Source organism: Carassius carassius, chromosome 32 (genome assembly GCF_963082965.1).
Source record: "Carassius carassius chromosome 32, fCarCar2.1, whole genome shotgun sequence".
In the NCBI taxonomy this organism is placed as follows: Eukaryota; Metazoa; Chordata; class Actinopteri; order Cypriniformes; family Cyprinidae; genus Carassius; species Carassius carassius.
The window spans coordinates 4,114,567-4,127,978 of record NC_081786.1 but is presented as its reverse complement, the minus strand read 5'-3'; the positions used below and the strand labels follow the sequence as shown (position 1 = coordinate 4,127,978).

At 37.2% G+C, this 13,412-nt stretch overlaps 1 protein-coding gene across 3 annotated transcripts in view; it reads right to left on the bottom strand.

The window, feature by feature from the left end:
- akap6 (A kinase (PRKA) anchor protein 6) overlaps positions 1-13,412 on the bottom strand; it is a 135,768-nt gene that overhangs the window by 36,714 nt on the left and 85,642 nt on the right. For all 3 annotated transcript variants that reach the window (XM_059519915.1, XM_059519914.1, XM_059519916.1), the window contains exon 9: positions 12,265-12,385. In XM_059519915.1, the coding sequence (XP_059375898.1) occupies positions 12,265-12,385 (121 nt within the window). The remainder of the gene's footprint in view (positions 1-12,264; positions 12,386-13,412) is intronic.

Below are 13,412 nucleotides of genomic sequence, written 5' to 3'. Positions count from 1 at the left end.
ATATGTAACATATATATAAAACATTCCATATACCATACTCTTTGGTGCTTATTGTATAGCATGGTAATACACTTTGAAGTTACTCTTTTAACCTGAAGTAGTATATAAATAACATGGCATATTAATAAAATAATCATTCAGTACCATATTATATATAAAAGCAACAAACTTTCACCATCTTAACACACTAACTGTGCCATAGTAGATTTCTGCATTTCTGACCTCATATCTATGCACAACAACTAATATTTATGAATGCACTGCAGTAATAATCAGAATGAATATTCTACAGTGATTTCATTTCTCTTTTTCATATTGATTAAAGGAATTCACTGTACACGGACAATCAAAAGCAGAACTCATTATCTGAGCCACATCATTTCGCATTGAGCGCGAGGACGAGAGAAAGACAGAAAATGAGGAGCTTTGCTTTGTTAATTAATCTCAGAACTAATTCCCAGCTGTGAATTTCACCCCGGCACACATGCTTGTAAATGATATGGCATATTTGTATTAGTGAATAATGCATGGGGTACAACAGGACTCCATCCGAACTGCTGACAACAAAATATTCATCTCCTCGCACCATCTCAAGGGTCTGATCCCTCTCTCTCCACAACAGCACAGCCCAAAACTAATGCAGCATTTATTTAGCGAAACACTAACAAATGTGGCTATTTTCTGAGGGAAATTGACAAAGCACAATCTGAATATATTTTGAACAATTCTCCTCATCTATATACAGGAAACAAACTCAAGCAGGAGCATGTTTGAGAGTGTTTGCAAGTACATGCCAGCGTCTGAAAGTGTGCGTGTGTGTTTAATTTTCATAAACTGCTCTGTTCTTAATAGGCTCCGGATGCTATAGTGCCATCTAGTGGTGCGAGCATCTAAATGCATTGAGTTATTCGGGGGATTTGGGGCATGTGTTCAACCCGGAGTTGATTTAAGAAGCCTCTACTCTTTCAGAGCAGCACATCTTTGGGATTCAAACATATATTTGACCAGCTGGTTGACTTCAAGCCTGCCAGTTCTCATACAAACGCTGGCAATAACACTGTTGTCTATCAGACGCTCCAGCTTCTTATTTCATATTTTTCGTATTCATAAATTGCAAAAGATAGACAGGACAGACATAAGCAGATGTGGTTTACTGCTTGATGTGGTTTACCAAGCTAACTTTCAGTATAAATACTAAAAAGTACAAAACAAAATCTCTTCAATATATGCTAATTTAATGTCTATAAGTGTGTGTGTGTGCATGTCTAAGTAATGAAGTTTTCGAGGCAGGCTGATAAAGCAGGTGTGTGTGTGTGGCTGTGTTGAATGAGTGTCTATCAATGGGGTGTCCTGCATTAGTGCTTTAATTAGTCCGCGTCCTGCAGAAAGAGCCACGGGCCCCAGCCGGCACCACCATAACAACTAACACACATGGAGATAACAAACCTGCTCACAAAACACCACACGCTCTCCCATAATTCCCTTCAAGCATGCCACATGAGGAAGCATCTGAGTAGAAACATTGAGAGACACCGTAGGGGGACACAACTAGCCCACATCACATGCCAGCCAGTCACAAAACACAAAAAAACTGAATATTCATGGATATGTAATCCATCTGAGAGGAGTTTAAAGATGCAAGCTGGGAACAATGGACAGAGATCTGCACTGAGCGCTTCCCTGACCTGAGTTAAAGAGAAAGTTCACACAGAATTCTAAATTTGTCTGTTTACTGATGAGTCACTCACAGGTTTTTTTTGTTATCAGAACGCTCATGCTGCTTTCTTCCATACAAGTTGCAAAAAAGAATAAATGCAATGCATGGGAAATGCTCTATATTTCTGAAGTTCTGGAGCACATAAGCTACATTTCTGAACGTTGCATTTACTAAAAAAACTCATATTACTCAAATTTCATTCACATTTCTACAAATATAAATTTGGCATATTGTGACTGGTTGTGGTAACATAACTGTTTGCAATTCTTAAAAATAAAATAAAAAAATGCACTGATGGAATTTTGGGGGGGAAATAAATACATTAAATAAATAAATATTAATTGTATTCAAAATTACATTGCATGAAATTGATCAAATGAATCAAAAAAAAAAAAAAAAAAAAAAATATATATATATATATAGATGCATCTTCCAAATAAATGACTTTTTTTTTTAACTTTTCCTTTCTCAAATAATTCTGGGGGGAAAAAAATTGTAGCATGGTTTCCACAGAAATATTAAGCAGCATAATGGTTTTCAACATTGATAATAATAGGAAATGTTTCTTGAGCATCAAATCAGCATATTAGGCTCATGACAGAGAAAGCAGTTATTTTAAATTGTAATATTTCACAAAATTATTGTTTTAACTGCATTTTGCATCAAATAAATTTAACATAAGAGAGACTTCTTTCAAAGATGCTGGCATTTACCAAATCTTACAGAAGATTTTGAATGGTAGTGTATATAAATATTACAAATCATTGTTAAAATATTAATATTTTAAAATAGCTTTGCTATAAATTCAAAGAAGAAAATGGAAAAATATAACAAATAAAAGCTTCCCTTCGAAAGCAGAGTATGATAGAGCCATGAGCGAAGATCTGGGTGCAAAAGATGAGAGATTCCAAGCCTAGTCCAGTGGAATGATTCATGGAATATTGTTCATTAAATCGGATGACCAGACTGCAACACTGCAGTGTCAAAAACTCGCTACAAAGCGCTTAATAAATTCTTGTGATATCAATGTTGCTATAAAAAAATAACAACTGTTACAATATTTACAAAGAGATAAAAATAGAGCATAATGGTAAATTTACATCCCGGTCCGTCAAAGTGATGGATGATGATTATTTACTGCACAACCTCTGCTGCCCACCAGGCCACTTCTCCAACAGCTCACCAGGTTTAAACATGGAAGAGTTTCAGTCATTTCAGTCAAGATTTTTAAAGAATAATTGATCACCAGCCGCTCCATTAACTGGTATCTTTCACTCATTTCAGATATCAGAGACAAACACAGTACAGCCCATATCTGAAGGGTTGAGAAACGTGAGCCCTTGTAAAGGGTGAGAGCCACAGTTCTGGCACATTATTTATTACACAACCCTGGTAAAGTCATGCTGGAGAAACTGGCTCCTTCAGACAGCTCGTGTAGTGTGTGTCCTCCTCTCTCATTCTCTTTTTCCCTGTCTGTCCCTGTCTATATCCCTCTCACTCGCTGTTTCTCTGATGTGTCTCTTCAACTGTTCCTACACCTCCTGTCATCCCTCCGTTTCTCCCTCTTTCTTTCTCCAGGTGTCTCTTCCTTCTCCTCTATCCCTCCTCTCAATTATTCATGGGGTGTGAGGACTGTAAGGCTGTCTCTCCTGACAAACCGCATTTCCCTTTTCAAGGCGTCTTGCGGCTCCGCATCGAGTCGTCATGTTGCGCATAAATCTGGTCAGAACGAGTCTCTCTAACAGAAACGGAGGAGGGAGCGGCGGGTTTTATCCTAGTCTAATGTTGATTGTCAGAGATGGAGGGGTGGTCAGGAGGACAGCCGGCACTGATCTCCCAACAGCTCTTAGACCGGGGGCACAACTTGATCTCAGAGTCCGCATCCAACATCTAGCAGCCTTGTTGCGTCTCTCCCCTGTGGAATGTCTCTCGCTTTTTTAATGCTTGTTCGCATCACGAGCAGCCATCTGGTGCATAGACACACACACATGGGAAGAGAGAGAAAAGAAAGAGAGAGAGCGATGGAGAGAGGGAGAGAAAGAAAGAAAGAAAGAAAGAAAGAAAGAAAGAAAGAAAGAAAGAAAGAAAGAAAGAAAGAAAGAAAGAAAGAAAGGGTGGATAAAAAGAATGAGGAAAGAAAAAAAAGGAACAAGGAAAATAAGGAAATAGGACGAAAGGGAAAACAGGAAAGAAGGCAGGAAGGAAGGAAGGATGGATGGATAAAAGAAGGAATAAAAGAAGTAAATGAATGCAAGACAAAAAGAGAATAAGAGCAGAAAGAAAGAAGGGAGGAAGAAAAGGAGGAATATAACAAAGATAAAAAATAAAAATAAATGAAGGGAAGACAAAGAAAACAGCAACTATTAAAAAACAAAGAAAGAAAAATAGAAAGGCAGGACGGAAATAAATAAATAAAGGGAACAGGATAAGAGAGAAAAAATAAGAAGGAAGGAAGGAAAAACAGGGCAAAAAGAGAGAATAAACGGAAGAAGGGAAGGATAGAAATCGAACATTAGATGAAAAAAATGAGAATTTGCAAAGGAAGGAGGGAAAAAAGATAAAGCCAAAGAATTGAGGAAGGAGATAGAAACAAATGAATAAGAAAGAAAGAAAAAAAACAAGGCAAGACATAATGAATGGGGAAAAAAGGAAAAAAGGAAGGAAGGAAGGAAGAGGAAACATGAAGAAAGAAGGAGGATGCAAGAAAGGGAAAATACTATAACAAAAGAAGGAAAAATAATAAAAAGAAAGAAATAAAGGTTGTACCCCAGAGAGAGGCAGGAAGAGAAAGACAGAGAGAGAGAGCTTCAACACTAGGCTCTTTGTGTGGGGATCCTGGCACTAACACACACACACACACTGGCTCTGGCTGGATGTGAGAGCGATTGATATTGGATGAGAAGGTGAGAGGAGATCAGTGTGAGCTGGTGAAGCGTGTGCTGGGTCAGCCATCTCTCACTTATCAATACACTGATAACTAAACATCAATGACACCTCTCATCTCCAGCTAAACTCCTGCTCAAATATACCAGACGTCTGCCAACATCTCAAGCTTTCTCTCTGAGCACTCTCTCTCTCTCTCTGTCTTAGAGTCTGTGACTTTTAGCCGTCACTTTTTTAACCTGCCAAAGCTGTGCAAACTGTTGCATTTATTCTATTTACCTATTAAATGTTTGGAATAATTAAGATTCCCTTATGCTCACAAATGATGCATTTATTTGACAAAATACAGTAATATTGTAAAATATAGATTTTATTTGAATACCCCAGTCTTCAGTGTAACATGATCCACCAGACACATGACCCAGCAAAACATTATATATTTGTATTATTTAATTCATAGAAATAAAGACTTTTTTAAATAGAAATCTTTTAACATTGTAACATTATAAACATTCTTTCTCAATAAAAGCATACATTTCTTTGAAAAAATTAAATAATAATAATCTTACTGAGGCCAAACTTTTGTACATTCCTGCACCCTGCAACAGCGTTTTCAAAACAGGTGTCACTGAAATCTATATATGAGTCTATTCAGAAGCTTTTCACTCGCTATCCAAGAGAGGAAGAGTAGGGGAGATTATTTACCCTATAGAAAACATACCAGCCAAAAACAGAAACCAGAGCACAGCTGAAATGCAAGAGCACAAGATAAACACGCACAATGCAATCAAATTTAGCAAATGTCCATTAGTGATTACCTACATTAGCACATACTTACTGAGGCTACTGCGTGTGTATATAGTGGTGTGAAAATGCTGTGTGTGTGTCTGTGGGTAATGACGCATACAGGTGCACCCAACAGTATCGCCACCATATTCAGCACATTTACCGTCAAAGTGGGGTCTTTGGAAACAGTCATAATGGGGAAATGCTTATTTCTTTGGTGTATTTGTGTGGAAGTTGCAGTGTTCCGAAAACCTAAGGAATGCCCTGATCACATCATTAGCTTAGAAACATGCTAATGTCAAACTCTATTGGAATTTAGTACATAACTGTGAATTTTCCAATGCAGTTCATTGCAATAATAATAATAATACGTTTTAGTTTTTGATTGTGTTGTTATTGCTATCTAAAAATTATTTATGCAACTGAAATAAAGCTAAATACAATATAAATATTGAAATTATTTATATTATTATTAACATTGAAATTATTAGAAAAATATATATACTACATGAAATGCTTAAAATAAAAAACTTAAGTAAAGAATAAGGGAAGAGAAAATAGGACAAAAAAAGAAAGAATATGAGGGAGGAAGGAATTTCAGGAAATAAAATAAAATTAAATATTAGATGAATGTTGTTGCCTTAGCAACTAACTGAATTACATTTATTGAACTACTAAAATGACAAAAATAAAATCACCAAAACAAAAAATATTAAAAATAAAAGCAAATATTAATAAATACTATAATACCAGTATATTAATAATACTAAAATAACACTGAATGACTTTTTCCCTCTTGTTCAATAAACAATTTCAGTACTGTTTTGGTGGCCATTGGAGTCCAGAAGCAAAACCAGTTGGGAAGCACTGAAGCAAATCATGCACTGGACTGCAGCAGACTATGTAGACAGCAATACCCCAAATCAGAAAAAGTTGGGACATTATGGAAAACGCAAAAAAAAAAAAAAGAAGTGATTTCTAAATTTACTTTGACTTGTATTTCATTGCAGACAATATGAATACAAAATATTTCATGTTTTGTCTGGTCAACTTCATGTCATTTGTAAATATGCATCCTTTCCTGTCATTCAGACCTGCAACACATTTCAAAAAAAGTTGGGACAGTAAAGCATTTACCACTTTGTAATGTTGCCATTCCTTTTCACAACACTTAAAAGACGTTTAGGGACTGAAGACACCAAGTGATGAAGTGTTTCAGGTGTAATTTTGTCTCATTCTTCCTGCAAACAAGTCTTAAGGTGGGCAACAGTACGGGGTCTTCGTTGTCGCATTTTGCGCTTCAAAATGCGCCACACATTCTCTATTGGAGACAGGTCGGGACTGCAGGCAGGCCAGTCCAGTACCCGTACCCTCTTCCTCCGCAGCCAGGACTTTGTAATGTGTGCAGAATGTGGTTTTGCATTGTCTTGTTGAAATATGCATGGACGTCCCTGGAAAAGATGTCTTCTTGAAGAAGTCTTCTTGAAGCATATTATGCTCCAAAATCTCTATGTACATTTCAGCATTAATGGTGCCTTCACAGAAGTGCAAGTTACCTTTGCCAAGGGCACTGACACAACCCCATACCATGACAGACCCTGTCTTGTTGCTGGTAACAGTCTGGATGATCCTTTTCTTCTTTGGTCCGGAGCACACAGCGTCCATTCCTTCCAAAAAATACCTGAAATACGGATTCATCTGACCACAGTACACGTTTCCACTGTGTGATGGTCCATCCCAGATGCCTCCGAGCCCAGAGAAGTCGACGACGCTTCTGGACAGTGTTAACATAGGGCTTCCTTTGGCACAGTACAGTTTTAACTGGCATTCGTGGATGTAACTACGTATTGTGGTACTTGACAAAGGTTTGCCAAAGTAGTCCTGAGCCCATGTGGTGATATCGCTTATAGATGAATGACGATTCTTGATGCAGTGCCGCCTGAGGGATCGGAGATCACGGTTGTTCAGCTAAGGCTTGCACCCTTGTCCTTTACGCTCTGAAATTCCTCCAGATTCCTTGAATCTTTTAATTATGTTATGCACTGTTGAATGTGAAATATCCAAATCTTTCTTTGAGGAACATTGTTTTTAAACATTTCAATAATTTTATCACGTATTTGTTGGCAAACTAGCGATCCTCGGCCCATCTTTGCTCCTAAAGGATTAGACCTTTCTTGGATGCTGCTTTTGTACCAAATCATAATTACAATCACCTGTTGACATCACCTGTTTCAAATCACATCATTTAACCATTTTACCTCATTACTAGCCCTAAATTGCTCCTGTCCCAACTTTTTTTGAAATGTGTTGCAGGTCTGAATGACAGGAAAGGATGCATATTTACAAATGACATGAAGTTGACCAGACAAAACATGAAATATTTTGTGTTCATATTGTCTGCAATGAAATACAAGTCAAAGTCAATTTAGAAATCACTACTTTCTTTTTTTATTTGCGTTTTTCATTCTGTCCCAACTTTTTCTGATTTGGGGTTGTACAGGAAAGCAGCTAACTAGGTTTTGGAACAGAGCTCCGGAGTGTGTGAGAAAGAAAATTAAAGACAGAAAGATAGACAAGGGAGAAAGAGGGAAAGCAAGAGAGGGAGGGATGAGGGAGAGACACACAGGAGAAGGCACTGTGATGTTGTGATTCCCATTAAATACCACCTGCTCCGGCTCTATAAAGCAGCAATGTGTCACACTCACACACATCCTCTGTCGCTCCACACACACACACAGATGCCCGCTCTACTGCCTTCACACTCCTGACACAGAGCAACACATCAACAAACATCCCTGCACTTTTTCACAAAAGAACAACATAAATCGAGCAGAATTCCTGACATTCGCAACAAAAGAAAACCAACTGCATTTGGGTGAATCTCACGAAACGTGACAACATGTTTGGATCAGAAGGGGGAAAAATTAAAATAATAAGAAATTATATTGCTTAATATTGCTCCATTAAAATTCAAAATAGGCTTTATTTTCTATATGCAAAAAGAAAAAAAAACATATATATATATATATATATATATATTAAATAAATCTATTTTTAATAGTCTTTTTGTATATATTTTAACTAAATAAAATGGTAATATATGCATAGGTGTATTTATTCTTATATTATTAATCATAAATTAATGACATTGTAATAAGTGATTAATATATAACATGGTATTTTCAAGTTATTTATTCAAATATGATCACTGTATTGTGTTGTTATCATGGGTCTTATAATAAAAACAATGCATTTCATTGATTAACATAATAAAACTACATTATAAATACAATTTAATTTATTACATAAATTTGAGCCATTAAAACACACCCGATCAGTTGAAGAGTTGAGAATCCAAACAGCAAATTAAGTTGCATTTTACATGTTCTGTCAGATCCTGCAGCTTTGAACAAATGGCTTTTGTGAGAAAAAACCTTTTAAGGCTGCCTCTGGGAAAAGCGAGATGATCAGATCTTTTGATTTCACATGCATAAAGACAGATAACAATGCCTCATAAACCTCAGCACTCGAAGGTACAGCTTGAACAAACAAACCAGTGCGAAAGGAGTACATCTTCAGGGCAGCAGCAGCACAAGAGAACATGGAAGGTTTGGCTGAGCTAAGCTTTGATCAGCAAGCGCATTAGAGCATGTTAGATTAGACTAAGATCTATTCTGCTTGTCAGTGCGTGCTAAAGGTGCTGTATACACAAACCAACGCTTCGAGCGCAGCAGCGGTTAACAAGCTAACGTCTGATCGACACGCAGCAAACAAAAGATGAGAATCTACAGGTTAATTGGTTGAAAGTGCTAAAAACACATCAATGGTTGTTTTATGAAAGGAAGAGATGACATGGAGGCTATTCTGATCAAACTGATTTCTTGTGACAGTTGGCGATCTCTGAGATGAATGGTCAGTCGAGTTTCATTTTGAAGGTTATGTATAGACACAAATACTACTGTACTGCTTACTGCATACTGAGCAAGATCAGCCTATGACCTACTACTGCTATGTAAACAGTATGCAGTATGAAGCAAAATAAAAAAAAATCAAACATCAGAATGTGACACTGATGCCAAATAACCATCTACAGTATATTGGATGTTTAATTTAGTGATTGCCATCATAAATTTATCTGGATTTTTAATCTACTTTTATTAAAAAAAATGTCTTGATTTACTGGTGGTGGATGAGGAGATACCCCCTGACTATGTAAAGTGCTCTGAGTGCCTAGAAAAGCACTATATAAATGTAAGGAAATATTACTATTATTATTATTACTGTATGGCTTATTTTTATCAACTAGTCAAAAAAGGTTGTATTCACAATAAAATTAGCACACAGTAAATTGTGCTACAAAAACTTAATAATGTATTCTATTCTATACAAATGGATATATATATATATATATATATATATATATATATATATATATATATATATATATATATATATATATATATATATATATATATATATATATATAATGCTACATGTATTTTTTTATAACTGTAAAAAGATTGTTGGTTTACATTTTTGAAAGAAAATATTATTTCAGTAGTTCTACTTTAAAAAATTTATGTTTAATTCAATGCGTTACTTGCCATTTTTTATAATTATTTGTGAATTTTAGTACAGTATTAAACAGTACAGTAGTATGCTGAACATACTCAAAGACTAAGAGCGAGCAGAAAACAGGGTGATCTTCCCTCAGTTCTCTCTTACTGTAATATATGACTAATGGCGGGGTCATTGCGCCCGATGAGCGGGAAGATTAGTTCTGACCTTGAACATGACCTCCGCAGGTTTCGAGGGGAGAGGAAGGAGGAGGATGAAGAGGAAGAGGGGGCCGCCGGCGTGCCGTTATTTCCCTCGTCATTAGGGGTTGTTTCCAGTCTGAGGCTGGGGGTGGGTGGTTATTAATTTCATTTCTTTATGATTCACAATCTGCTCTTTTGAAATATGCCATATGCTCGAAGCAATCGGAGGATGACAAGTGTCGGAATCAGTCTGGTAAAGGAAGCCTAAATGAGGCTGATTTACGGTCCCTGCCTCCCGGCGAGTGTGGTTTTCTGCCTCCCCCTCTTTTTTACGATAAACTCCCCCAGCATGGGGAAACAGCAGGACGTCCCGGCCCTGGCTCGGTCTACATGTGTAACCCTCACCAAATCAATCTCACATAGAGGCCTGATAACGCGTACCAGGAGAACCCCACGAACAAAGCTGATAACCAACATGGAGGCCCAGTACATATTTATTAGGGCAGGTGGGCACGCAATCAATACGGAGGACCAAAATCAGTTTGTTTTAATCATGAACAAACATATTGACCTAACACAATACAGGCCACTTTATCTGGGACTAATAAAAATTCATGGACTGTAAACAGGGCGAGGTACTATCTCTGCTTTGCACTCATTCTCTTTCCCTCTCACATTTCTCTGAAATGATCTTTTACTGAAATGTGTTAAAATGACTGAGTGAGTCTGGCTGTAGAACGTGTGACAGCACGACAGAGATTGAAATGGAAGACAATCTAATCGCCGGCTCGCGGTATTGTGATATTCAGCCGTGGTTTTGCTAAATTGGTTTAAGAGAATCAAAAGTCAAGGCTCATTTGAAATATTACTGATAAATCTATCATTTAACATTCTGCATTATATGCTTCCAGTTTAAGATAAAAAAGAAAAAAATTACAATTATACACGATTTAGCAGACAATTTCTTATTTAAAGTGACTAACAGTCCATTAGGGACAGACTCCCTGGAGCTAAGTGAACAGGGAGAAGCACTCTGTCCACATTGAATGGCAAAAAATGAGAACAATCAGCCAATCAGAACACTGTTTATGTTTAATAGGCAGGGCAGCATTTTTGGACCAATGAGATTTAATGATGGGTTAATTACTAACAACTGTCTGACGTGTCATGACAGTCTTTTACAGTACTCTCCAAACATTTCTTCTGTTAAACACAAATAAAAAAAAAGTTATTTTGCTCAACACAATCTTTACAATAATGGGGAATGCAGCTATATATATATATATATATATATATAATACACACATTAAAGTTCCAAAGTTGTCCAATTTGTGCTTGTTCCCATATTCAGAAAACAGTATACCTGTACAACTGTGCTACAATTAATAATGAATGATGCAACTCATTTTGATGAAACTACTGGATTGTAGGATTGAACCTACAACCACTGAATTACCAACACAGATGTTTGACCACTGAGACACAACATCCCACTGGACATTTACACTAAAATTAGGCATAGTTCACCCAAAAATGTAAATTGTTATCATTTACTCACCCTCATGTTGTTCCAGTTCAATATGACTTACTTTCCTCTGCTGAACAGTTTTTCTCAGCATACAGTAATCTATCTCATAAAGTGAAACAAGGCTCCAAAAAACTACCATAAGCAGCAGTATTGGGGGTAATGCAAGTTTTCCCATTTATTCATTGACACAATTGTTCGTGACATGCAGAAGAAAAGGAACTTCTTTCAGTCTAAGGTGAAATGGCCTCTACACTCGCCAAAAATATAACTTGGTTTTCATTATATTCTTGTTTATCGTTTTCGTTTTACAACCATTAAAAATAATTTATAGCATACCTTCATGATATATTTGAATGTGCTGTTTGTCATTTTTGAAGCTTGAACGCTCTAGTCCCTATTACGAAAAGATCAAAATAGCTTCTTTTCTGCTGCATTGAAGAAAGATGGGTCTATAATGAATTCTGAAATGAAACTATTCCTTTAATTGGTTGCCTTTTCAAAATCCGCTTCATGTTGTGCACAGATGCAATATGCTAGCATGTATATATCAATTGTAGCTAGCAACTTTAAATGCACAAGAACCCATTTACCTTATACAGGTGATGCTGCTGTTCCTCTGACATCATCAGATCATGGCTGTCCGTCACTATGGATTCCATGTCCATCAGCCAATCACAGAGCTCCTGGTACTCCGCCTCAAACTCTGATAGGCTGAATGAAAAGTAGAAAAATGAGACAGGCAGAAATAAGTTCACAGCTTCTCTAGCTCAGGTGAGGTCTGGAGAGACAGTGTACGGACATATTTCACAGAGTGAATATTTGACAAGCGGAGGTAATTACAGTGCACCGAGGCGCAGTGCGTCGTGGGTATGTGAAGTGTGAACAGAGTCGGGGAGCACGAGGGATCTTTAACCTGCGCTCTGAGTGACGGCTCGTGGGCAGAATGTCTTAATTAAACATGACTTCACCTCCCTCTTGCTCAACGCTTCCGTCAGCTTAACAGTGAAGCGCATTCAATATTTTTTAACAGCACTGGGATGATGGGACATATGTGCATACACTTTTACACTATATCCGGACACACTCATAATAGCAGTGCATCACCACACTCACACAAACAAACATATTAGCGCCTGAGCTTTGCTTAGATTTCCGCCACAGCAGGAGGGCCGCATGTTTAGAAACATTAGTCTGAAAATTGTTTGGAATTCACACTGCTTTTGAGCGCTTTGACAGTTATGTCAAATTAGCACCTTTTCCCCCTTTCGCTTTTTAAAGCAGTCCTGTTGTCCCTGAAGAAGAAAGACTATGAATGAGATTACACAAATAACGATCAAAGAAGGGTGCAAGAGAAAAATCAACATTTCCTTTTTTATTCAATTCAGCGCAGACACAAAAGAAACAGGAATGCTAGCACTTATGAAATTTCAACAAGGATAGAGCTGCGAATTAGCATTTCCAAGCAGGCGCTGATTAAACAAAACTACATTGGGGAGTACGTGAAAATTTGAGCCGTGTTTGTACGCAAGACATTGATCAGAACAAAACGGCAAAGACAGCAAATTAGAAACAGTCAGACGTGTGCGGTGGAAGTGTGCAGACTCCCTCAGGCGCTGCGTTCTTCGACTGATATTAAAACTCAATATGCTGTTTGTGAGTTAAACAGCATCTTTCTGTATTCTTGCATACCGTATTGTTTTTCGTACTCTCTTTTCCCCCCCCAACTAACATAAATCTA